The sequence below is a fragment of the Desmodus rotundus genome, chromosome 4 (assembly GCF_022682495.2).
Source record: "Desmodus rotundus isolate HL8 chromosome 4, HLdesRot8A.1, whole genome shotgun sequence".
Classification (NCBI taxonomy): domain Eukaryota; kingdom Metazoa; phylum Chordata; class Mammalia; order Chiroptera; family Phyllostomidae; genus Desmodus; species Desmodus rotundus.
The window spans coordinates 38,928,320-38,955,458 of NC_071390.1; the positions used below are offsets into that span (position 1 = coordinate 38,928,320).

Below are 27,139 nucleotides of genomic sequence, written 5' to 3' on the forward strand. Positions count from 1 at the left end.
AGAGTAAGAGCAGCACATTTTGGAGGGGGCCCAGCCATGAAAGTCAGAGTCAGAGGGCAGCAAAGAAGCCATCCACACGTTCAATGACCCAGAACAGTGTGTCAGAGCCCAGAAAGAAGGGCATCCAAGCAGAGAACAGCTGGACACGGGGTGTCAGAGCACAGGCAGGCTGAGGAGGGTGTCCACCGTGGATGAGGGTGAGGCTAACCAGACCTGGGGAGGTAAACCCGAAAAAGGGAAAGGAGTGCCCACATATACGCATGTATGTACCTCTGTCCACTGAGGAGAGTCTAGGAAAAGCAACGTAATAGTGACACTCTAATAGCAATGAATATACATAGAGCCCAGATCATGTCTTCTAAATATTATTTCCATTAAAAAGAACCAGCATTCCTTGGAGAAATGGCTGATTCCAGGGCTGGGGCAGGGAAAGTACATGATGAGCCTGAAATAACTTGTTATGCCATAAAGCAAGGAAGTACTTAAAAACGATGAAGACCTGTCAAAAAAACACGGAAGCTATCTCGAACATGCTCCTATTGGCCAAATTGGAGACAACTTCAACCTCAAATGAAACATGATGTTTACAGATTATAATGCACAGAACAAAACAGAAAAACATGAATCCATATTGATATAAATACATAAATTAATAAATTGAAAGTCCAACAAGAAATAGTATGCATAGTTTCAATGTACCCCCCACAAAATATGCATTTATTATAAAGGGAAATGAAAGAGTAACTTCAGAATGGAGAAGTCTGGTAGATACTACCGTAATCGAGCGATCAAGTGAACATCACGAGTAACAGGACGAATCAAAATTGTATGTCACCTAATAGATGTATCAAATATATCAGTCTTCTGACATTTCTCCTAAGATGTATATCCAGAATCTTAAACCCCAAGAGCTCAGCAGACAAACCCAGACTGAAGGACCTTCCACAAAAGAACTGACTATGACGTGTAAAAGTGCCAAAGTAAAAAAGCCAAGGAAAGACTGAAGAAGTGGTCCAGACTGAAAGTAACTAAGAAAGTATGATAACTAAAGGCAATTCATGATTCTGTACTGGATCCTTTTGTCAGAAACATCATTGGGACAATTAACACCACCTGAATGGAGTCTGAGAAGGAAATGGTTATAATGTATTATTACACATTTCCTAACTTGGATGATTGCAGTGATGTAGCCAGATGTCCTATTAGTAAGAAATACATATTAACATATTTGTGGGTAATAGAGGAGCATCATGTAAGCAACTTGCTTTCATATATATATATGTATATATTTTTTATTTTTATATATATATTTTTTTACAGGGGAAAAAGATTTTGATGTTCAGATTATAAATTTTCTATAAGTATGCATATGTTTAAAAAAGCTCTTTCAAAAAACATTAAGATATTCCTTTTATGTGTACAGATTGGTATATAGCTTTCAAATCAATATGGAAGGAGAGCATTGCATAATTTATTCTGTTTATCAGGGTATGAGTAAAAATACAGCATAAGGTTCTTTGCCAAACAAAAATGATTTTTAAAGTTTTCACTGACCCCTGTTGGTAGTACCTATAAAATGGCTAGCCATTGGCTTTTACTCTTATTGCCCAAATGTCTTAGTAACTCTGGAAAATAAAACATTTTTTGGTAAAAATACAATTGTTTCATATATAGATACAATGTAGCCAAGGTTTCATAGATATGTTAAATGAAAAAGACAAGCCTACAATGATAAGTACAAAGTAAAACAAAATTTTTTTTATTAACTTACCTGCTCAACATTCTATTTTACATTAGTGCACAGCTAATTGTCGGGATTATTCAAATCTTTTTTTATTGATACCTTGTTAGAGATTCTATCTTTCAGAAATAAACAGTTTAACCTGGGAGGAAAAAATGCATAAATACAATACAGGAAATGATCCCAAAATGAAGACATAAGTAGATAAATAGATAAATGAGAATCTCCTTTCCCAAAATAGAAAGGAAATGAAATAAAAATTCTATAAAAGCACAATTTGAGTAACACCTGAAATCAACTTTGTGATTTATGAATTTAAAGTTTGAAAGCAAATTTCTTTATACAGTAATCCAAGATTTATTAATAACTAATATTCTAAATATCTGTAAGCTAGTTATTTTTAAGTCAGGATGTACTTCCTTAAAAAATAGAATCATAAACGATGATTAGTTTTCCATACCAGTTCATAAAGTTTGTTCAACCAGTAATGTACTGGAACCTAAATACCACTTGTAACAATGTGCTTCTCTAGTTAAAAAAGTACAGATTTCATAGCCCACCAAGAAAAATAATTCCTTCCTGACTGCAGTCCTTGAAACTGCAGTTTGGATGCAGAATTCCTTGCCACATACCCTGCAATCATCTGTTACTTCTAATCTAGGTTTCTCCACAGTTCAGGAGCATTGTTAAATAAAAACATAGTCACAGCTTCTTTCCACCTCAGACGAGAAATATGGCATCTCAGCTAGTCATTTAATCTCTCTCAGTATCAATTTCTCATTTAAAAAAATACTACCTATCTTAAGTAGGAGGGTTGTGAAAATCAAATAAGATAATGTGCATATGACATCTATCACTGTGTCTGGCACATAATAGATGCTCCTCGTAACTTCACATCCAAGGTAGCCTCACTCCCCAAACCCATTCCTTTTCCATTTTTCAGTGCTGTCTCTCAGTCCTTACGCAACACATTTCATCAAAATACTTAATTCTTCTTTTCTAGGCAAGGGAGGTATTAGGACAAGATAAAATGAAACAGGAAGTGAGAGCAGTTTGACTTTTCATTACTAACAGATTTTATCTAATTCATCTGTAGTTTCACACGGGGAACAAAATGGTTCTAAAAGTGACAGCAACAACAAAAACAATACACAGCAAGACAAAGAACACAGATAACATCTCAGTGCCGGGTGAGTCAATCTTCACAATGTGGTTTCAGTGTTTTATAAAAAGTATAAAAGCTTCTTGATGACAAATATAAACCTTAAGACATCATTTTGGCTTTTCCCCTCAACTAGTAAGAATAAAGTTGATTTATAAATTTCAAAAATCTTGTATTTCCCTTTGATTTTACAGTTTTTGGTAGACGTTAACAACTTTTTTTAGGAAACCCCCATTACATTAACATACTTATATTAAGGAAAAAATTAGAAGGTGGCCTTTTTTCTATATAAAAGTTTTCATTTTAATTATCAAATTTAATTACAAGTTTTAAATTTACACGCAGTTCTAGGAACATATCTGTTACATAAAGAGTTGGGCACATAGATTATTTTTTCTTAAATTATTTTCAGTGGAATCTACAAGTTCTAAAGTCAACAGTTTTGGGTATTACTGTTTTAAGCACAGGTCTTAGAGTCTTTAATATATTAATCTGTGTTGTGTTTCTCTGAGAAAGAGCTATAACCACACAGTTCCCATGCTTATTTGCCCGTAAGCATTTTTTTAAAGGAGAATCTAATAATATCTTGTAGAACACTGAAGACAACTGAGGAATTACTGCTAAAAGTGATGCTTCCTTTGTGGATTTTATTCCTTTCCACAACTTTTCAGATGATTTGGTTGAAAGAATGGGGCCTTTCATCAAGTCCCTTCACACACTGATAGTATTTTGAGTCTCTGGTGGCTTCCACGGTCATCACGCCTGACCAGAAAGCACAGCAGAAGAGCACAGCTTGGCCTGGATTATTTAAAGTGCAGCTCTACCACTTGCTAGCTGTACGATCCAGTATGCTACGTTCTCTAACTGTGTTTGACTCATCTGTAAACTGTAAATCATGATAAAATGAGGAACTTGTGAAGGTCACAGAGCTAGCCAGTGGTAGAAACAGAATATGGATCCAAGGCCAATGGCCACACTGTAAACCACTTCACTGTAATGTTTCCTCGTAACTACACCTCACGGTGACTAAGAATAAAAACTGCTTTAAAGGTATTTGTTTGCTTATTTATTTATTTCTCCTTTCTTGGGGTAAGAACACATAACAGGAACTATACCCTCTTAGATTTTGAAGTGCACAAGGCAGTGTTGTTAACAGCAGGCCCTATGTTGCACAGCAGGTCTCTAGAACTTACTCATCTTGTGTAACTGAAACTTTATACCTGTTGACTAGCAAGTCTCCATTCCCCCCTCCTCCAGCCCCTAGTAACTGCCCTGCCACTACCCCCTGCTTCTGTGAGTTTGACTCTTTTAGATACTGGCTATTTCAGTTAGCATTACGTCCTCACGGTTCATTCACGTGGTCATATATTGTATAATTCCCTTTCCTTGAAGGCTGAGTAGTGTACCATACAGTGCCTGGCACATAACAGGCACAAAAATATGGTAGGAATATTGATAATTCTGCAGAACTGGCATAAATGAAACAAATTACAACAAATTTCATTTACTAAATTTTCTGTGAAATTGATGATATTAATACTATCACAGACTTCAAGTTTTATGTGATAAAAGGCTACACTGTTCAGATCAGTCTTCCTGAAAACTACTGAAAATGTTGAATTAACTATATTTTAAATTTTTTCCCAGAGCAACAAAGATAGTAGAAAGATTATACCTTTCAAAGTCAAAAAAATCTTTTAAAGATTTATTTATTTTTAGAGAGATGGGAAGGGAGGGAGAAGGAGATGGAGAGAAACACTGATGTGTGAGAGATACGTTGACCGGTTGTCTCACGCACACCCGCAGCCAGGGACCTGGCCCGCAACCCAGGCATGTGCGCTGACTAGGAATTGAACCAGTGACCCTTTGGTTCATAGGCCGACACTCAATCCACTGAGCCACACCAGCCAAGGCCAGAGTCAAAATTTTTTAAACTGCCAAAGTTATGTATTCTGTAAAAAATACTTTCAAGTATGAATCAAAATAAACCCATCACACAAAACCAAAGGTTCAAGAAGTATGACACCAGAGCCCTGGCTGGTGGGGCTCACTGGACTGAGTGCCAACCTGCACACCAGCAGCGGTGTGCCACCAGCGGGACACACGACAAGGAACGCTACATTGTACTTCAAGCAGAAGGAAAATGATCCTTGGTGTCTGGAATAAGATATAGGTAGTCCTCAGGAACAGGTAGGTTAAACTAAATAAATATTCAGTGCATAAAACACAGGCGGGGTAAATGGTAATGAAAAAATATAATAAAAAAGAAAAAATCTTGTGAGCTTTAAAAATCATATAGGATTATAATGCACAACAGTAGCACATAGGTCAGGCAAATGGAGTTTAACTGGCTGGTCCCTGCATTGTCTGAGGAGAAGGTAAAACTATCTTTTAATTTTATACTTCAATATTTCTAGAGATAATTTCTAAAAGATGAGAAAAAGAATTAAAACTTTAACTAGAACTTTAACTAGAAGGAAAAGCTGAAATGCTGCAACTACCAATCCTTTAAAGGGTACGACAAAATAGAAAAACCGCTATGGAAAAGACAAATACAAAACACAGGATACGATGGTAGATTTAAACCCAAATATTTAATATCATATAATATGGATTATAAACTATTTGGTATTAAATGGAAAATGACTAAATATGCTAGTAAAAAAACCCCACAACTATTGTCAAATTGGATAAAAATTAAAATCTAATGTATAACCCTGTTGGAAGAAGCATATCAACAATATAAAAATAGGTACAGTTTGAGGTAAAAGAGTGAAAAAAATACTCAATTAAAAAGTGTGTGAATCAAATAGCAAAGGCGCAATTTATATAAAGCAAAAAGAGACATAACTATGAAAACTAAAAAAGTCCACAGCGATCAGAATGTGCCACACCTCTCACAATAATAGAGTGTATGTAAACTACAATAATTATTTCTATATATTGCTATGTTTCTTTTGCATAAACTACAACTACCAATATACCATCAACACAGAAAAGGATTAAGATTAATTTAGCCCCATGTTTTCTTATATCCTCTGCTACCAATAGAAGGGTTGGCTTCTTCAACTTTAAATTTAAAAATAAGATAGGTCTTTGACTGGCAATGTGAGAAGATGGTGAAGTCATCAATTTCAAGTCGAAGACAAGGAATCAGAATATACAAAATAGTTCTGTTCTCACTAAGCTAGCCTCACAAACAAATATCTGGCAAAAGCATGGAGAGAGGAAAATAAACTTCACTTTTGGGGAAAGGGATGGATATATTTGAAAAACCCACAGAATGACTCATGCCTATGTTATTTAAGCTAATATCCACTTCAGGGGTTCATATTAAAATTAAAAGTTATTACTCTTAGCACATATATGAGGTCTGTCTGGAAAGAGTCCAGCCATTGTTACTGTAACAGGAGTTATATTCTTTGTGTGACATCAGTGTAACCTGGCAGCCAAGGAGGGTGGCCTAGAATGTGCACGCACAAGCAATGACAACTTCACTGTACTGAAGTGGGGCAGTGGACACTGTTGAGTGAGCATGTGTACTGTGTGGCTGTCTCATTCAAAATGACTGTGCGAGTAGAGCAACTAATCTGCAGCAACCTTTGCATTAAGCCTGAACGTTCCACCATAGAAACTCTTCGGATGACTCAGAAGCCCACAGCTATGGGCAACTGGTGATTGACAGCTTCAAAATGACACTGTACCTGCTCATACATCGCCAAAAACTCTGCATCTGAGGAGTTTTTTGGCAAAACATCAAATTACCCAGGTGACTCAGCCCCACTACAGCCCAGATTTGGTGCCCTGCGACTTCTGGCTTTTCCCAAAACTAAAATCACCTTTGAAAGGGAAGAGATTTCAGACCATCGATGGGATTCAGGAAAATATGACAGGGCTGCTGATGGCAATTGGGAGAACTGTGTGAGGTCCTAACGTGCCTGCTTTGAAGGCAACTGAGGCATCATTGTCCTGTGTACAATGTTCTTGTATCTTCTTCAATAAATGTCTCTATTTTTCATATTCCATGGCGGCATACTTTCTGGACAGACCTCGTATATCAACATAACACATGTAATAAGTAAAATATAGACTGTACTTACCATTTCCATTAATAGACAGATTATGGGTCTTGAAACTGTCCTCAGCACTTTCCAAGGTCAGTGTAGTGTGAGCTAGCAAATTATACTTTACACCACTAAAAGTGAGAAAGAAGACATGTTTTAAGTACTCTTGTATATTTTCTATTACATACAATATTAGATGTTTAAATACAATAAAATAAACCTGATTAAAAAATGGGCGAATGACTTGAATGGACAGGACATTCCTCCAAATGAGATAAACAAATGGCCAATAAAAACATGAAAAGATGCTCAAGATCACCAGTGATTAGGAAAATACAAAGCAAAACCACAGTGAGATACCACTTCACAGCCATTAAGATGGCTATTATAAAAATAAAAAAAACATTAACAGCAACATCAACAACAAAGAAAAATAGAAAATAGCAAATGTTGGCCAGGTGTGGACAAATTGCTGATGGGGATATAAAATGGTGTTACCATTATGGAAACAGTATCGTGGTTCCTCAAAAAATGAGAAATAGAATTGCCATATAACTCAGCGATTCTACTTCAGGGAATATTCCCAAAAGAACTGAAAGTAGGGGCTCAGATCTATGTAAGCCCACGATAACAGCAGCACGGTTTACAATAGCCAAATAGGGAAAGTAGCCCAAGTCAAGGCTGAAAGGATTTAAAAAAATGTATATACATACAATGGAATATTATTCACCCTTAAAAAGGAAGAAAATTCTGACTCATGCTACAACATGGATGAATTGCAAAGACATTATGTTAAGTGAAATAAGTCAGTCACAAAGGACAAATACTATATGATTGATTCCACTTTTATGAGAAACCTAGAAAAGTCAAATTTACAGAAACAGAAAGTAAACTGAACGGAGAGGCTGAACGGAGAGGGAAACAGGGTGTTAGTGTTTAGTGGGTACAGAGTTTCAGTTTGGGAAGGTAAAAAAGTTCTGGAGATGTACGGTAGTGAGGGTCGTACAACATTGTGTACACGCGGAATGCCACTGAATCATATACTTAGGCAAATTTTTTGTTATGTATATTTCACCAAAATTTAAAAATGAAAAAAGAACACATTTAGGTGTTATAAATGACAGTTTAAAGTTAACACAAATGATTAATCAACCCCTCATTTCTTTATGCTATTTCATCTTAAGAAAATCTGAAAATTACTTGGTTTAACTTACAAATGTTTCTTTTGAAGGATCTCCATTCATTCAAAACTATAAACTTAACACCTTATATGTGCCAAGTCTTATACAAGGTGATGGGCATGAATGGTAAACAAGACTCAGTATTATATTCTGATGCAGGAGACAGGGGGAAAAAAGTAGAGGAATAAATCAAATACTGGTATTTCAAAGTTATAATGCAGCTTTTTCTATGAAAGAAACAAAGGGTATAAGAATACTGAGGACCTATGTTAGGAAGGGGAATTGGGAAAGGACCCTCTGAAGAACTAACAGTTTTGAATAAAAGGATGGAGCCAAGCAAAGGATTCAGAAAAACATTTTAAGCAGAAAGAACAACACGTGCAGAGAGGCTGAAAGAAGACAAGTGTGGCTGAGGCATAGCGAGCAAGTGGGGAACACGGTACAACACAGCGCTGGAAATACAGGCGGGGATTGAATCACCTAAGACTGTGAGCCTTGGAAGAAGGGTGATTTACATCCAGGTGTAATGGGAAGTCATTGGAGAAGGTAAATTAGAAGGAGAGTGATGGAATCTGGTTCATATTTATTTCCGGTAGGTAGGAATAAATCTCCTTCTTCTGGTTTATCAACTTTAAAGATTTGTGATTTTTGTCTATAGTATGGGGAAATGGGAGGATTTCATTCCTACTCCCATTTTTTTTCATTAAGCTACCTAAGTTAAAATAGCACATTACCAAAGTATCTAAAAATTGTGATGATAAATTTCATATCCTGACTTTCTGTGGTGATAAAAGGTGAAAATTTTTGTTCAATAATTGTATGTCCTGTGCTAGTAATCTCAACTTTATTTCAAGACTTTTCTTGTTTTTTAAATTTTCCAAAATAATAAAATCTTAACGCTAAAAACATTAAAGAACATGTTTAAAAAAGGAGGAGACAGAGAGATGGACAGACAGAAGCACAGACAAACTTAGGAGAAAAAAGAAGAAGTCTGACGGGGATCTTTGTTAATTATGCCAGGTTATGTTTCATAAACCTTATCTCACTCAATCTTTAATAAAATCTGTATTACAAAGAAAAAATAGGCATACATGTACTAAGTATGCAGAGCACGCATTCGCTTCTTTAGTAAATAATACCACACCCTACAGAATATCGTCCCCTGGGAGAACACCTCTTGTTCTTTGCTTTCCAGTTACATTGAGAAATAATTGACATGCATCACTGTGTAAGTTTAAGGCGTACGGCAGGATGGTTTGATTTATCTTGGTTTTAACATGCAACTATCATAGACCAGACGTATCTTTCAATAATCCATGTTTTTTGCCAGTGTTTATATGGAAAAATTTACGTTTCTGTCTCCCAAACATTTTTTTAACAAAAAACAATGCATGAGTAAGTTTCAAGTTACATTCTGAATACAGCTAGTATAATTCAGACTCACAGGTAAAGTTTTGGAAAAATTCACTACGTATTAACAAGTCTCCACTGTTGCTAGAGCTACGAGGCACCAGCCTCATAGTCAGTGCAGTGATTCTCTGCTACTATTCACTTATCCTGAATCAGTGTCTCATTTTTCCCTGTGTCACACAATGAGTACCCCCACACACCAAAAAGAGTTGAGGAAGTATTACAAAACACCTGTGGAGAAAGAACCAGAGCAATTGAGAGCAGCAATTATAATGGGAGCGTAAACATTACCACACACGAACTGCCTGTTAACAATCACAAGCTGTTCTAATATTTTAAGTATTAGTTCAACATGATAATTTGTCATTGACATATAGTTTTATGGAACTACATTATCATTTTTCCCACTTAATGATAGGGAATAGACTCCCGTTAGCATGTTAACGCAGGGTGTTATTTTCGGGAAGAGGTTCTGGGCAGTGAGTGGACCACTGCCGCAGGAGAGTGACACTTGCTGTGGGTGACGGCGGGCGGGTGTGGCTGGAGGGGGTGCAGGAGAGGGAGGGGAGATGCTCGACGGTAAGGAGGGGCAGACACTGTACATCACTGTGCTGTGCAGGGCATGAGGAGGCACTGGATTTTATTCTGAGTGAAATGGGGAGCAAATGGTAGGTTTTGAGCTACGTGCTGCGATCTCACTTATATTTTTGATCCCTCTGGTTTCTGTACGGAGAACAGAGCTCAGAGGCCGAGTGAAAATGGAGACACCAAGCAGAAAGCTACTGCAATTGACCAGTCAAGAGCTGAGGCAGGCCTGGAATAGGCTGGTGGCTGGTGGGGTGGCGAGAAGAGGTAACATTCTTGATATAGTCTTAGACTTGATCCTGCAGACATTGGACAGGCGGACGTTCTAGAAATAATCAAAGACAACTCCCAGGCTTTTGGCCTGAACAACTAGAAAGATGGAATTGTTATTAACTACAATGAGTCTGACTAAGAGAAGAATAGATATGGGAAGTAAGAATTTAGTTTGGATAAGTTAAGTTTGAGATATTTTTAGGTATCTAGACGGTATCTTTACAGGCAGCCAGGTAGATGAATCTGGAGTTAGGAGAGGAAAATTGTTGAAGAATTAAATTTGCAAGCTACCAGTACCTGGATAAAATTTAATGAAAGTTAGAAAGTTAAACGAAGTTCAAGGACTGAATACTGGGGCACAGGCACTCTGTCACTGCAGACTAAGCTGAGGAGCCGTGAACAGAGGAGACGTGAGGAACAGTCACGAAGGCAGAAGAAAAATCCCGGATGTGGTATCCCAGAAGGCAAGTTAAAAAAACTGTTTCAAGGCGAGTGGTCAACTGTGTTAAGTAATGCCAAAAGGTCCGGGAAAAGGGGTACTGACAACTGACCCCAGGCTCTGGGAGCATGTAGACCACTGTTGGCCTTGACGGAGCAATTTCTGTAGGGTGGGATGGAGGCAACATGATGAAAGCTGACTGAAACTTTCTAAGAAAGAATGGGAGCAGAAAAAGTGGAGACAGGGAATATAAAAAACTCTTATCTATAAAGAATAGCTATGAAATAGGCAGTAGAAATGAGAGGTATTTCAGTATGTTTGTATTTGTGGAAAGATGCAGGAGAAAAATTCATGACGTCACGGAGATGGGAGGGGTACCTGTGCAGGAGCCTACTCGAGCAGTTGAGAAGATGCGATCTAGTGTACAAGTAGATGAGGCAAAGGCAGTTCACAGAGGAAAGCAGCACATACAGATCCAAATGCTGGTAGATTTTATAGAGGGAGGGTATGCAAGTTCTTTTCAGATTACTTCATCAGTGAAACAATCAGCAGCTTTGAGGAAGGAGTGGAGAGGATGGGGTGCTGGCGGTTTCAGGAGAGAGAATTACATGATGTAAATTTCTTACCGTAAAGAGAGGTAGCGTGGAAGCCTAAGACAACTCAGGATCGCTCAGTCATACTGAAAACTCACTTAAGGTCAGAGATCATGTGTCTAACGTGAACCAGTCAATAAGACTCTTTTTCTCCAGCTTCCTCATCTATTCCTCATGAGTACGAATGCAGAGGAGTCAAAAGTAAAATTTAACCAAGGTTCAAGTTTTTCGAAGGTTACTATGACAAAAGGAGAAAAATGCTTCTAGGAAAGAATTAAATGGCAAATCATGGAGTCTAAGCTAAGGCGGAGGCAGAGCACTGAAGGGAGCAAGCTGGGAACGTGGGAAACGGGAGACGGAGTGGAATGCCTACTATCAAGATTTTAGAGGGGGTGCAATTACTAGTAATGACAAGACCTAGAATACAATCATGGGGTGGCTGGCCGAAAAGGGTGAAGGACAAGATCACTGGAGGCAAGGGGGTCATGAAACTGAGAGGTCAAGGTATTAAATGGATAGTTCGCAAGTATTTTAAGTCCATCAAGGAAGTAAAGAACAAACTGACAGTGACCAGAGGGGAGGGGGAAGGGAATTACTGGGGAAAGAAAGGGAAGGGGCAAGCCAAGGAAGACCAATAGAAGACTCATGCAGAGGGGACTGACTGTGGGAGCAGGGGAGAATAGGGCAAGGGAGAGCGATGGGGAAAAAGGCAGGACCACTGTAACTGAACAACAACAAAAATTTTATAAAGAAAAATACAGGAAGCAGCTATGCTATATAGCCTGTTGCGCATTTGCACTGAGGGAACTGGACAGGTGGCATGTTGAGGAAGCAATCTCTGTGGGAGAATGGGCTACGATTATGTGATGGCAAAATAAATGTATATTTTTTCCCTCAAGCCTTAGGAAATGATTGTGACTAAAACATCTTTCCCTCAACTACTGTAAGGTAAACATGTAACACGTTTGCCTCTATTTCCAATGAATGACACATAATGAAAATAACAATACAAAAAAGTTACTAATAATCTCCTCTAAGAATGGTTAAAGAAACTATGATAGAACCAGCTGACAGATAATGTGGTCATCAAAATGATTTTGTGAAGACTGCAATAACGGTAAAAACAAAAAGCTGAAGGCACAGTAAAATTGTGAATACCTAAATCTCCCCTAAAGCTAGTTATTTAAAAACCTGGAAGAAAAATATTAGTTCAAAATTATAAAAAGTATTTGATTTAGAGTGGTTGAACCATGAATAACTTGTCTAGATTCTATTTCTCAAGTTTATATTACTTTTGCAATGAAGTAATAAATGTGGTGAAATGGTAGTAGGATGGAAACTTCCCCTAAAAATCAGAGACATGCAAAACATGATGATACTCCATCTACCAATGTGCAGCTGAAGGCACTTTGACAGGCAATATCTTCTTAAAGGCTTATAATAACTGCTTGAGGTAGGCAGGGCAGGGATTTGCAGATGGGGAAATTCAAGTTCACGGGATGTAATTAACTTGCTTGCAGCTAGCAAGTGGTATATGAAAAGAGAAGCCTACTATACTATACTTAGTACCTTTAGACTTTATTAAGAAATTGTTCAAAATTAATGTACTTCTTCTGTTAAAACAGATACATAGTGACCACATTTTACTACAAGAATTTAAATGCATGGAACATGACTTACTAACCTTGACTCCAATGGACTGCATGATATAACTACTGGATAATCATTCCTAAGATCTTTAAATAAATGAATAAATTATATTCAGTAGCTGAGTAATTCCTTACTTATGTTTGAACACTGCGTAATTTTTCATACTACCAAACCATTAACACCCTTATTCCTCAAAACATAAATAACCCATTTATCCTGGACAAGTGTTAGGTATATTAGTTTTATAACTTCAATCTAATTTAAAATGTAGTATAGTAGCTTTTTAAACTGAATACACCTTTTCATCAAGTAAATAATCATTGTCAATTTTACCAGTTTTCATAAGATGAGTGTTTAAAATGATGTATATTTATTTGCACAATGAAAAATAATGTACTAAATACTTCCTAAGGAGCATAAGGTAGTTAATTCAGCTATCAGAGGCACTGGGAAAATCTAGCTAAATTCCACAAATAAAATCACACGAGGGAGCATGCTAAAATTACCAAAAATGTTCACTGTCCTCTTTCAGATCAAACAATACTTTATGATGATATTTCATGTTCCTTCATTTTTAAACCATGACTAATTACAATGGCAAGGCTTCCAAAACCAACAGTGATCTCACTTTTAAAACATTCTTGTCAGGATAACATTTTCTTACTAAAACATTACACTCATTCCTTTTAGCCAACCCTAATATTGAGTTCTCAAAAGTTTAATCAGCTACATTTTTTAAATTAAAAAGGCCAATTGTTATAAGATTGGGTGGGGTATATCAAAAAATGTTGTGAAAAAAATAAATTACTACTTTAAATGGTGGTCTAAAAAAAGCACACACTTTTGTCAGGAAGAACAGCTATATTTGATCACATACCATATTACTAGGGAAGATATATACTGCCCAAATTTGATATTTAGTGCCCATTTTGGCTACAAATTTAAAATTGTATTAGGAACTTTGCACTGATCTTGAACTAGATCACTGTTAAATAAATAAAATTAATCCCCTAAACACTCTTTTTGCTAATGTTCAAACTCTTACCATGGTGCTGACGTGGTCAGTTAAGGAAGTACCAGGTAAGAGTAGTCCTGGCTGTGAGCTTGATCTCATATACTCTGGATTCACACCAGAAGTGCGATAGGATGCTGACATTAGGAGAACATGATCTGGTGAAATGTTGTGAAAGGTTTTATTCCATCTTTTGACCTACTTTAATGCTATAAACAAATGACATGCAAGTTTCATCGGAAATGTTCATAAGGAAAATTATTGTTTGGATTCACATATAAACCAAGTAGAATGACAAATCTAAATAGAAGAAACACTTCGAAACAAATAGGTCAACCCTTACTAAAAAAAAACCTTAATACCAAATAATTTTGTTTGCAAAAATTCCTCTAGGCTTCAAAGAGGAATTTAGGTTAAATACAAGTTCTAACATTATTTAGATTATGTTCTATGACATAATAAACAATCATTTTAAATTTTAAAATATGTCTACATTTTATAATCCTGTGTCAACTTTCTAAACTGCAATGCTTCAGCATGAGTTTGAAAAAAAAGTTCAGAAAAAGCACTGGTCTCAGAACAGTAAAAATAGGAACAATAATGGTAAGAACTACATTAATTTATTAAATGCTTACCACATATAAAGTTCAGGAATTATCTTTTGGAATCTCATAATGATACTACGGAGTTAGATATAATTACATTATCAGCATTGTTCCCATTTCACACAGGGAAAAACGAAAACACAGAGGGTGAACTGATCTGCCCTGGGTCACACAAATAAACGACAGGATAAAAAACGGAAACATTCGCTGCCGAACAGTGAAGTCGTCAACTGTCTGAGAGGTTCACTCATTGTCTTTATATGCATTAAAGGTGTATAAAACCCCACAAATGTCTCTGAGGAGCCTTCTAAGAAGACATGATTTTGTCTAACCACCCTTACTCTCCACGTGAGAAAGCAGAGGACCTGGGAATGCTGTAACTGGTCCAGATGCTGTAACTACTGGTCCTGTCGTTTTTAAATAAGAAACTTTGCTGCTTAAGTAAGTTTTAAAGCTACTGAATTTGGTGATTACCTCTAAGGTCTCTTTCAGTTCTAAAATCTATGTTTCGACCTAGAAATATAATTGCTCATTTAATCATCAAAAAGAAGTAGTTCCACGACCTTATGGTTCAATTAAAGCACCTTTCAGCAAAAACTTGACATAATCTTATAGAAAACTTAAAAAATGGCCTTAACTCTAAAGGATGAAAACCTAGGGGTTCTTTTCCTCCTTTGTAACGACATTTATGTTAAAAAAGACATTTTCTATGACAGTTTTTTAGTGGAAGGGACCAATTCATGGATCACAAAATCAATTTAATAATTTGTAAACAGCATTTTTAAAGACTGAGAATAACTAGAAATTTAAAATTCTGATAATTATATTATAAATTGCAAGCGCTAATTATTGCTTCATGAAATCTGTTTATGTAGCTGTGTACTCCGTCATAACATAGAGTTTATTTCTTACCACGGGTCTCAATCAAACAAACTGAACGCCACAGTGCTAGATAGGGTCCCAAGGCATTTTTCATATGAAGTATATCTGACATGAAAAGAATTATTTAATTACATTCTGATGATTAATATTTCCAGGATCTATACCTAAAATATTTTGTTTTTTGTAATTATAGTAAAATTATTGGCATGCTGACGAGCCAACTCTACTAAGACTTGCAAAGAAATTCTAGGAATGTAGCCCAACCAACAGTTTTCCCAAGAAACAGAAACATAAAACAATTTTTGAAGCAACAAACACAATGTTTAAAGAAAGAATCTGAAAGAAACCAGGGCTCCTCGAAGAAACGATAATTCCGAGCCTGGGCAGAAAAAGACAAGATGAAAGTGGAACATCTTGTGTCATAAAGCAAAGCAGCTATCAGAGATTAGGTTGTGTCCAAACGACACAGAAGTCAGCTTAAAAGCTTCCCATAGATCAAATAGGAGGCAATTTGGCTTCAGAAAGAGTAATACCTATAAAAGATTGAGACACAAATGTATAAAAATTCAGTAGTTCAAATAAAAGATAATGCTGATCACCTCCATGATTGCTAGGATATCAATTAATATTCTAAAATTGGGTAAATAAAATATTTTCCCTGCGTTTCCTCCATCAGTTATTTTTTGCATTTATAGTTCATGAAGGAAAGTTCTTCTTTGAGAGAATTCCAGGTTTAAAAAAAATGCAGGACAAATTTATAAAGTCCCAAAATTAAAATCCCTAATGAAACAATGAATGCTCAGTAATGGCTGCTAAAGCCATTAGGTAAAAGATTGATAGGCAATTTTACAATAGATGAATCAGGCTGGCAACATTTGAATCCACTGATCAATTTTAACATGACTAGAAGTGGGACAAGGCTTCCTAATGGGAGATAGTCAGAAGTATATGGAATCAATATGAAGTATTATTGCCCTAAAAGAAAACCCGAACCTAATCAGTTCTCTAGATCTACTCCCTACCAGTTGTAGGACATGTAGGGATAGAAAAAGATGTTAAAAAGAAAAGCCACGAATATGCAATTAGCTAAACTCAAAATATGGGAAATTCTGTAAAGATCTGGTTTCTTCCATAAATAACAGCAAGAAAAAAAGTAGACAGGAAATTGTTAAGGATTAAAAGAAACTTAAAAGACTCACTATAATGCAACATTGTAGACCTTGTTTGGATCCTGACTTACACAAACAAATCATAAAAGGACTTTTTCAGAATTGAGGCAATTTTAATACAGACTAGGTAGATAGATATCAGATGATACTAAGGACTTTTTATTTTGTTAGGTGTGATAATAGCAAAAATGTGGTTTTGTGATAAAGGTAAAATATTTGTTTAAATCTGTAAGAATAAAGGATGTCATATAGAAATTAAATATAGCGAGCTGATATGTAACAAATACTTTTACATATAGATAGTCCCTTTTCAAGAAAAACATTTCATCTTTCTGGTAGATACTGGAATTCCAAATCACTAAAAACACATTCTCACCCAAATTCCTATTTTCAGAGTAAGGTATTAAGGCTCCTTCAGCGGGGTAAATGTCAGACAGCCAAGTTTTGTTCCTGCTGCAGGATGTTTGTTCCATTTAAAATGTAAACATACACTCCACATACAGTACTTTAAAATGTCACAAACATATAATTACACTGTCACTATAAATATTGTATTAGAAACTTACGAAATAGCACAACTGAAGGACAAACACGTTTCATGATCTTCTTGAAGCACTGAATTTATTTTCTTCCCTGTAGCTTTACTTATAGATGTCTTCAGTTTCTTAGCTAATTTTTTTGGTGTATTGGTTATAGAAGAGTCTTCTGTACAGCAACTATATACTTCCACCTTTATCTGAAAGTCTGGCTTTGCTTCATTACTAAAAACAAGGGTATTCATGTTAGGAATTTAACTCAGTAGAAAATAAAATTATAACATCCTTTGATGTTTTCATACATTTAAAATCAGCATTTGAAATGGGTTTATGTTAATAGATGTTAATGAGACAGACTCTCCCAGTATTTATTTAGTATCTAAATGACCTGAGTCATTGCAGCTTCCAGAGCTACCAGCTTCTAAAAAGTAGGTCAATCCTAACTCAATTTAACCAATACATACAGGCACATTACTTAAAGAAAAAGAATAAAATGTTTTCATCATTTTGTTGCCAGTGCTATTTCTCCTTGTTATCCCTTTAACACAGCTATTTTTAAGGTATTTACATTATACATGTAATTTCCTGAAATGACTATTCTTCCAGAAGAAAAAAAAAGTTTGGCAAAAAAGAAAAGGAGAAACAAAAGTTTCTTCTGCTAAAACCTTTAGTTTTCATTTCTTTTTCATCGTCACTTACAGTCCACTCACCACTTGCTGCTAACCCATCCCATCAACCAGTTCTACCTTTCTGCCTAACAACTCTAAAACAACATTTCAATATTCAGTTACATAGGGGAAAGCAAACAAAGAAAGAAACAAACAAACAAAAATGATACAAAGAGATATGCTCAAGACATGAACTTCCTGAGGGCAAGTGCTGTCTTAATCTTTGTACTCTTCATCTAGCATAAAAGGTATTCAATGAATATTTATTAAACCAACATGCAGGAATTCTGCAATTTTAGCAAACACTAGGATTGGCTTTGTCCTTTGTCAGACACAAGGAACTGCCTCTCCCATAAAGGACTGTGGTGGTGTCACCAACAATAAAATACACTCAACGCTGCGGAGCAGTCCGTCAGGAGATGTTGCCTGTACAATCCATCCGCCTCAGAGATTTTAAAACCGCAGCACAGACTTTTTAAGATTTAAATGGCCAATCCAAAGTTTGCCTAAATCCCAGGAATAATTTCCAGATATTTTTATAGTTTATTATCTGGCAAATTTTAAACATACAGTATTCCTGGTAATGACTAACAAATGTCAATATTTAGAGGAAAACCAGAGGTTCATAAATATTGAACAGTTATTAAAAACAACCATAACAAAAAGCACATTTTTAAACAACATTTAGAACATTTGACTGCAGTTATTTTTAGAACAATTTAAAATATTTACAGAATTTTTTAAAAATTATAAATCATGTGTTGTTTTCCTAAGTAACTTGCATTGTTCTTTCCTTGAAAAAATTACGATTTTTGTCTTTGTGGTAAAACAAATAAGAGCAAAGTCATGTGAAGAAAAGAGCCCATTACCAGGTTGACCTTGACAGAAAAATAATGCACTAGCAATAGTGATAATGGAAATAAATGTATTGATGTAACTGAGAAAAATTATTTCTTAGTCTCAATTATGCAAGCATGTGGCAATATTTTGGGGATCCTAAATATATTTGGTTCAAAAGAGTTTGTAAGAAGGCCTGCACTCCTGCTAATAACCCAGAACAATGCATTTTATTTTTCCATGCTACACAATACTTAGGGGATACTAAACAGAAGCCACAAAACATGGTTTGCAAAAGTTTTTTTTTTTTAATGTTATGTTGAGTGGCAAAGAATATAACATTACTTTAAAATTGCAACTATATAGCTCCATAGCTGAAAATGGAAAAAACCATGCATACTGATTTTATTTTCATAGTTAAATAGCTATTAATATTTACATATTAAGATAGTATCTTTGAAACCCTGAAAGAAATACAATTCACACACTGATTTAGGCCAATAGAATCTTTTAAAGGGGCCAGGAAAAGCCTGTGTTAGTTAAAAATGCTTTCTATGGGTACCTAAGGAGTTCTTTCTGGTGCTGTATTATGACCACAATAAAATGAGCCTCTAAAAGAGCAGGAGCAATAAAAACGGCCCTGAGGATCACCCAATTTTTTATTGTTTTGGAGTACATGAAAGAAGTCCACCACAAGAAAAAGAATATCTAAAATTTTACTAAAGTGCTTTTCCTATTGTACATACTTCAGGACCATCTTATAAATAAAGTTGTAATACTATTTTAGTATTTCTGTAACTAAGCCTCCTATCTGAGACATAAGAACCTGTTTTACGCCCAAATTCTCTCCATATAAAGTATTGTTATAATGAGATTCCTTTGTACTCATAGCTTAGTTAATAAACTATAAAATTTTGTAAAACTTAATAAAAATCTATAATATCCAAGTAAAATATTTACTATTAATATAACATAATTTCCATTTTACTTTAAATTGGAAAATTTCAAATGCAGAAATGGGACTCTTTTGAATAAAGTAATTTTTAAAATAAATTTAAACATTTAAAGATCTAATGCTTCAAAAATAACCCAAAGACCCAATAATTATGCCTCCTTTCAAAAGACATAATTTTATATTATTTTCATTCTCTAAAGATAAAAAAGTACTTACAATATAGTTACATTTTCAAAACATATATCTGTGATTGTTTTATCAACAATTACCATGTCAGTATCAAAAACTTCAGCTCCCAATTTAAATAAACAAAAAATGGCATAATGCTGTGATCCTAGAGAAAAAAAAAAAACATTTTAAGCCATGATCCAGGTGACAAATGATGCCTAATTATATTAAAAATCTACTTGAAAATGAAAAATATTAGCTTAAATATTTGTTAATAGATTCTTATTTCTGTTTATTGTAATCCTTAACTTTTTATAGTGACTGTTCTGTCAGTATATATTAAGACTTTACCCAACTAAAACAATTAAACTAGGAAATATCAAAAATAAAGTTAAAAATATAGGCCTCTTAGCAGCCTAAAATAATCACCAAGCTCATAAATTTTATCCCTAAAAGACCCTTTAAGCTTTAATTAATAGCAAATTTATTATATCTATATATATTATTACCTGTGTCATTTTGGTTTCCAAGTCTATTTAAGAAAAAATGTTTTCTATTATAAGAGGTTAACAGCAGGCTCGTTAACAACAGCAAAACATTTTCCACCAAACTAAAAGCAAGGGAGGAAACCACAAAAACAATAAAAGTAGACATGCGAACACAAAGAAACATAGCTGCTGGGCCTTTCAATTTGGTGATGTTTTTTAAAAAGTATTAGGTGATTAAAGGGCTAAATCCTCATCATTGAGAAAATGTAGCTCTTCAGAAAAACCTGTTCTCTACAGTAATCAAAAAGATGTATTAATTCCCACATGTATTCTTTTGTAAAGTAAGTGATATTTCTTAATTGAATAACAGATATACTAACCTGATTTTGGATTCCTCACATTAAACTAATTATGCTCAATAAGATTCCGTTTTTAAAATATGAGTAACAAAGCTATCACAATAGACAAGAAAGATAAAGGATTATCTTATCTTTTCTGCTTTGCCTCTAACAGCTAGAAATCATTAGAGGTTAATTTCCATGACCTCAGCATTACATGGATTTGTGAAGACTATATAAAGCTGTAAAATGCTGAAGGAGAAAAAATCAGATCAAGCTGGAGTGGGGTGAAGGGATGGGGGAAAAGGCATACAACTGTAATTAAATAACAATAAATAAATTAAAAAAAAAAAAAAAAAAAAAAAAAAAGCTAAAAATCTTTCTCTCTTACGTCCTGTTAACTAATCTGAAGAAACAAAACAAGGCGGAAAAGATCTCCCAGATTCTGGGCACATGGAAGAAATGTCGCCTTTACCTTCACCCCTTAAACATTTTCTTTGTTTCACACTTCTCTTCCCTTGGAACTTGTTTCATACTGTCCTTGCATAGTTTCCTATCAACCACTAGAAGTATATTAGATATGCATTATCTTAATTAGTATCAAGCAATTACAGCACATTTATACTAAAAATCCAAAAAGAAAAACCACAGTTCAGCAAAATTTTGCTTTATTCTGTCAAATTCTACACTATTACAGCATGGAAGCAGCTCTTCCCCAATAACACAAATTTATTATACACTAGAATAAACTTCAATTACAAATTAAAATTATACATACGTTCTTTATTGCTGAAGTGATCAGAGTCTTTCCACATTAGTGGTATTCGAATATCTATAATGAGAGGAAAAAGAAATGACAGGTAATAATTTTGGTAAATCTCATTTCTTAGAGTGAAATGCACCTCTAAATTTCAGAATGGGTTCTGACCATTAAAGCCACTAAAATTTACTATTTAAATATTCTAACACAGGTAATATTTTCTTTAAGAATAGCTTAGACTAGAAATATAAAATCTGTTACATTTATTTACATAATTTACTTAAAAAACCCACAAACTGTAACTCAAGAAATTAACATATTAAGTGAGGTCTGTAATAAGCTTATGCCATAACATTCTCATTTGAGATTTATGTTTTTGAAGTAAGTGAATTATGGGAAACCTTAGTGTTGAATTTCCATTTGGGCTGAGTGGTAGCAGCAAAGGTGGTTAGATATGGTCAAACGATAGAGAATAGTAGAGGCAGAAAAAACTTGAGACTTTTATTCACTATGCAAAGTTGAAAGATGAAGAAAATTCAATAACTTGTCTAAGATCACTGGATTTTTTGGGAGAGATGTAGCTTTTGACTAACAGATCAAAACTATTTCCATTAAGAAGATTAACTTGTCTCCAAAAGAATTTGCAGATCTTTGTATATTCATGTTACAAACTGCAGCATTTCCCCTAAGAAATAAAGCTAAAAAGAGGAATGCATTACTTCTCTCAGTCCAAAAAAAGTTTTATGTTCTAAAAATGATCTAAACATACTTTCTCTCATTTGCAGATTCTTCAAACTGGAAAGTAATTGTATTAATGATCTTCATTCCAGAATTTAATCTAGAGCTATGATATAGTCAAAATTTTTCCCGCCTTGCTTCCTCCATCCTTTACTTTTAATACTAGATTAGCAGCAGTAACAATTTCTCTGACATTCCTAAGCTCTTTATGTATTTTCAAAGTTAGAGTATCAAGGTTCTACCACACAGACTAAGATGTGAGCACTACCGTGTTACAGAGCACAGCAGAGGTCTCAATGACATGGTTTTAGTTACTCAGAGAGTACCAAAACCATATAAATACCTCAAACCTTTGTGGAAAACTTAAGACACTTCCTTATTATATTTAGGAAGTTTATGTGCATATTTTTGATACCTATTAATCATGCTACTTTCAAATTAATTACAAATCTTAATGAAGTAAGCTGTTTGGCTACATTTAGGTTATGCTTCACTTGTAGATCCTAAGATCTTTTGTCTATATTTTTATTTGCATAGAATTCAATTTTTAAGGTTCTTAATGCCTATTTTTAATTTCCTTTCTATAAAAGCTTTATATTACTCCTTCATCCCTAACCTATGCACCCAGGTAGGTGTGCGCGAGTGCCCTACCCCTGCTGCCTCAGCAGTTCTCACAAAAATACTACCTGCTGAGCTCTCTCCGTGTGCCAAGCTCAACACTCTACGTACACGTCATCAAACAATGATTTTTAAATGTGTTTACCAATGCAATAGTCAAGTAACATGATTTAATTGTTTAGATTTGCATTTTCTTGCTTAACAAGAAAAATGTTATTAGCTTGTTGGCTTGCTCAGTGACTCTGTTTGTGTCCATGGCCCATTTCTCTCTCTATTTAACATTATTTACCATTTGTACTTTTAAAAGTTAATTATTTAATCTATGTGAGAATTTGAGTTTGTGAAGCAAAATATAAAAATAATTATTCTTATAAAAACAATTGTTACAGCTCCATTTATTTATACCTAATAGATATTCTTTGCTTTATTGGTTTAAAATATGCCATCTTTATCATATATGTCATTCTAAGTGTTGGTTCCTTGGCTGTATAGGCTAATACTTCATGGATCTAACTGAATCATTTATTAATGACTATCTACCCTAATATCAGTACCATACTGTTATAATCATTGAACTTTATAATATATTATTAGAATACATCCTTCCAGCAACATGTTACTCTTACTTGCTAATTTCTTTATGTGAATTTCAGAATATTTTGCCCAAATTCCTGCTCTAAAATGTTTTGTTATAATTCTGTTATCCAAATTCGGGAACTGATAATGTTATAATATTGTCTTTACACACAGTAGCACAATAAAGTTACCCTTACATTTTTATTAAGGTTATTCTTGGTGGTAGTTAATGTTTTTTGTTGTTATTGTTGTATTTATTGCAAAGGAGATCTTCTTTTGCCATCATATCTCATAATAGTTATTGCTGATTTTGAGAGCAGCTACCACTTTTTGTATATTTATCCTGAGTCTAGCCATTTTTACTGAATTCTTTATTAATTCAAATAGTTCAGTAAATTTCCTTAAATTTTCTAGTTCTGCAATCTATTATCTTCAAATAGTACTGAATTTCTCTGTTTCTTTTCAGTAGTTTCAGATTTCATTCTTACTATTTTAGCTAGGATTTCTAAAACTGTGTTAAATTATGGGGATACAATAGACATTATTTTGTTCTTGCTTTTAAAGGGTTGCCTTTATTGTTTTATAATTATGACTTGGCTGATGTCCTGTCAAAGAGCCTGCGTCTTAACTTGACCACAATTGCTGACTCACTCCATTTCACAATTGTTCTTGTTCACAGATGTTCTTGTTCTAGTAGGGTGGTATTAACTATTTACACTGTCTTAAGAGGAACATGGACCCTGACTTCCTTTGCTGGTTACCACAGGCTGTGGGTCCATCTTGCCCTCGCCCATGCCTAGTTATGTTAGATCCGCAAGAGAAGGTAGGCTCATCTGTTTCCCAGGTGGTCAAGTACTGTCAGATGACAAAAAATGTTCACCTATGATGAACCACAAACTATGTTTCTTAATACAGGTTCAAATAGTAGAAATTCCTTTCTGATCCTGGCAAATGGTTGACTCAGTTTTAGCTTACAGTGCTCTGACCTTTGTCTTTTTTTTATGTTTTCATTGACATTTTAATGGAAAACTGAAAGAGTCTATTAATAGGATGGCTAACTTGATGCTATCAGGCCCTACAAGTCTATCGACCATATTTTCAAAAATAAAAACTGAGGCACTTGTGAACTGATCTGGCTTTAGTCACTGAATTGGTAGTCAGTGAATAAGCTCAGGCAACTTTAACACAATGCAATTATTGGATGCTTACCAGATAATCACAATAAACCTCAATTATTCTTTTTACTTTTATAAAGATGTGCCCCCTGAATGGTGAAGCTAGAAATGAAAACCCGGCTATCTCCTGATAGTTGATGTAATCTCAGAAACATTATTTTTAAAAAAGATGAATTCATTTTCAATTTTTATATTTTACAAATATACAGATGAGATATAATTGTCTAAGCAAAGATTATATATGCATCCCATTTTCAGATACTTTCAGTTCCTTAATTTCATTTAAACTCGCCTTTTGGAAAAAAGGAACACATGAAGAAATAAGTTTAATTTCTATACTTGAGTATCTGTGGTCAAGAAAATAGTGTTTCCTCTTAATTTAAATGCTTTTACTTGAGCACTCTTCTAACTGTACGGTTAACACCAATTTCATGAATTGCTGCAGTCAGTAAACTATTATCAAATGACAACAGATGTTAACGCTGGTATGTCATTTGAGTGTTCAATAGCAATTTAACATATCTCAATTGTGTACTGAGTAGTACTACGCTGGAAGCAAGAAATAAAGGATTATGTTAAGTATTTTTAGAAAATTTTCTTTAAAGATCTATAATATTTTATCTATCACATTAAAATACTTTAAATATAGTGACCAACTAGTATGTAAAAGTACTATGTTTGTCATCAAAAGGATACAAGAGGCATAAAAATTTTATTCCAGTCTTATAATTGGAAAGATGAAAACATAAATATAAATAAATATAAAACAAGCAACAGATCTTTATATAGCTCAGTTCTTTTTCTGATGAATTTTTTGCTGAGGGCAATTCCTCTGATTCAGGACAATTATATCCTATGTAAAATTCAGGTCTATCCTTCCTCTATGAGAATCTGTGTTTATCCGTAAGGACGTTTCTAAAAAAAAACAATTCCTTGAGTGAGAGGACCTGAAATGCAGCTGCAGGGTCCCTGGAGCTAAGAAAACAAGGCTTTCGGCCAATGACACAACCCAGGTATTACTGAAGGACCCATGGAGGCCTGTTGTTTCCAGTATTTGTACAAGGTACATTATCTAACTAGCGTACACACAAGGCAGCCATGTATTCACTTCCATCTATGGCATCTGCAAGCCATTGTCTTTAGCTTTCTTAACACTTTGGAGAAACTGAGACAACACAGCATAAGTGCCATCTAGTGGTAAAGAGTCTCTTAACCGTATTAGGAATTCAGAGGAGAAACATCATTTCTAGCTGAAATAACAGGGAGGACTTTATAGATGAGCTAACAGATCCTGAAGACAACAGAGTTATTTCAAGAGCTAACAGGGTGTCAAGAAGCATGGGGTGTGCAGGCGGAACAGGGAGAGAAATGTCTTGCTAAAGCAGACAGCTTATGTGTAGAAATAGTAGAAAATATAGCTAGAAAAATAGTTGGATCAGACTAGAAAACTCTGGGGGGAAATGTTTGGTCTTTATCCTACAGGCATGAAGAAGTCATCCATCCAATCAATACTCACTGAGCAATTACTATGTGCAAGCACTGCGTTACTTCTGGGTATATAGTGGTGAACAAAACAAACATAGTTCCAACCCTCATGGAACTTCTAGCCTAGATAAACATTAAAAACATTGAAACTTTTGAGCAGACAAGGAGTGGAGAGTCAAAAGACTCTAGTCTGCAGCCCAACTCAAACACTTACAGGAAGTCATTTAACCTTTGAGTTTATAAAAAAAGAGAACTACCCTACATATTTCATAACAGCGCACTGAGAAGAAAACTGCATAATATATGTAATATATATGAAATGGGTTTCTCAAATTGTTAGTAAAATTCTATTGATATGTAGAGCATAATGATAAGTATTTTAAAACAAATATTTTGATAGAGGTATGCAAAATTAAATGAAGAGAATGGGCACAGACAATTTTAAAAACCATACCAACTCTAGAACATTACTTAATAGAATTTATTCAGCAACATAAAAAGGATCGATCTATAGCATACCTGATATGGCAATCTTTCCTTTACATGCTGTTCGTTCTTTACTTTCGAAATTCACATCACTGTCAAAAGGAAAAAACCTAATGAAAAAAAGATCTTTTGTAATAAGCAATTGTTTGAACAATCTTTCACAAAATGTCTAAATATTAAAAGCAAACACGTATCCATGAATAATAATGATTTCTAGTTAATATGAACTAGAAATTGACTCAAATTTTAAGATGTTTAGTCAACAGCTAACTGGTTTTAGAGGAAATATATAGAGCTATTCTCTTTGATTTTTCATAAAAGCTTTACCTTCCCTGGTAACTATATACTGGTTTACTCTACAGTGAAAGCCTTTTGTGATTCCTTATATTTATAAACAATATTTACAACATTTGTCCATGTCCCAGGAAGTGTAATACCTTGAATCACCCTTTCATAAAATATATCTCTAGCTTGCCCAGAAAAGTTAATGAATGTTCCAATCATAAATTTCTTGCCCAGGACTATCTTATCCTTACAAAACATAA

General features: G+C 34.7%; 1 protein-coding gene across 1 annotated transcript in view; it reads right to left on the reverse strand.

The window, feature by feature from the left end:
• Positions 1-27,139, reverse strand: part of RTKN2 (rhotekin 2) — a 67,969-nt gene that overhangs the window by 21,884 nt on the left and 18,946 nt on the right. The window contains exons 3-7 of the mRNA XM_024561433.3: positions 26,628-26,686; positions 21,535-21,588; positions 19,979-20,096; positions 17,333-17,527; positions 7,004-7,098 (exon numbers count right to left, since the gene is read on the reverse strand). Coding sequence (XP_024417201.2) covers positions 7,004-7,098; positions 17,333-17,527; positions 19,979-20,096; positions 21,535-21,588; positions 26,628-26,686 — 521 coding nt within the window. The remainder of the gene's footprint in view (positions 1-7,003; positions 7,099-17,332; positions 17,528-19,978; positions 20,097-21,534; positions 21,589-26,627; positions 26,687-27,139) is intronic.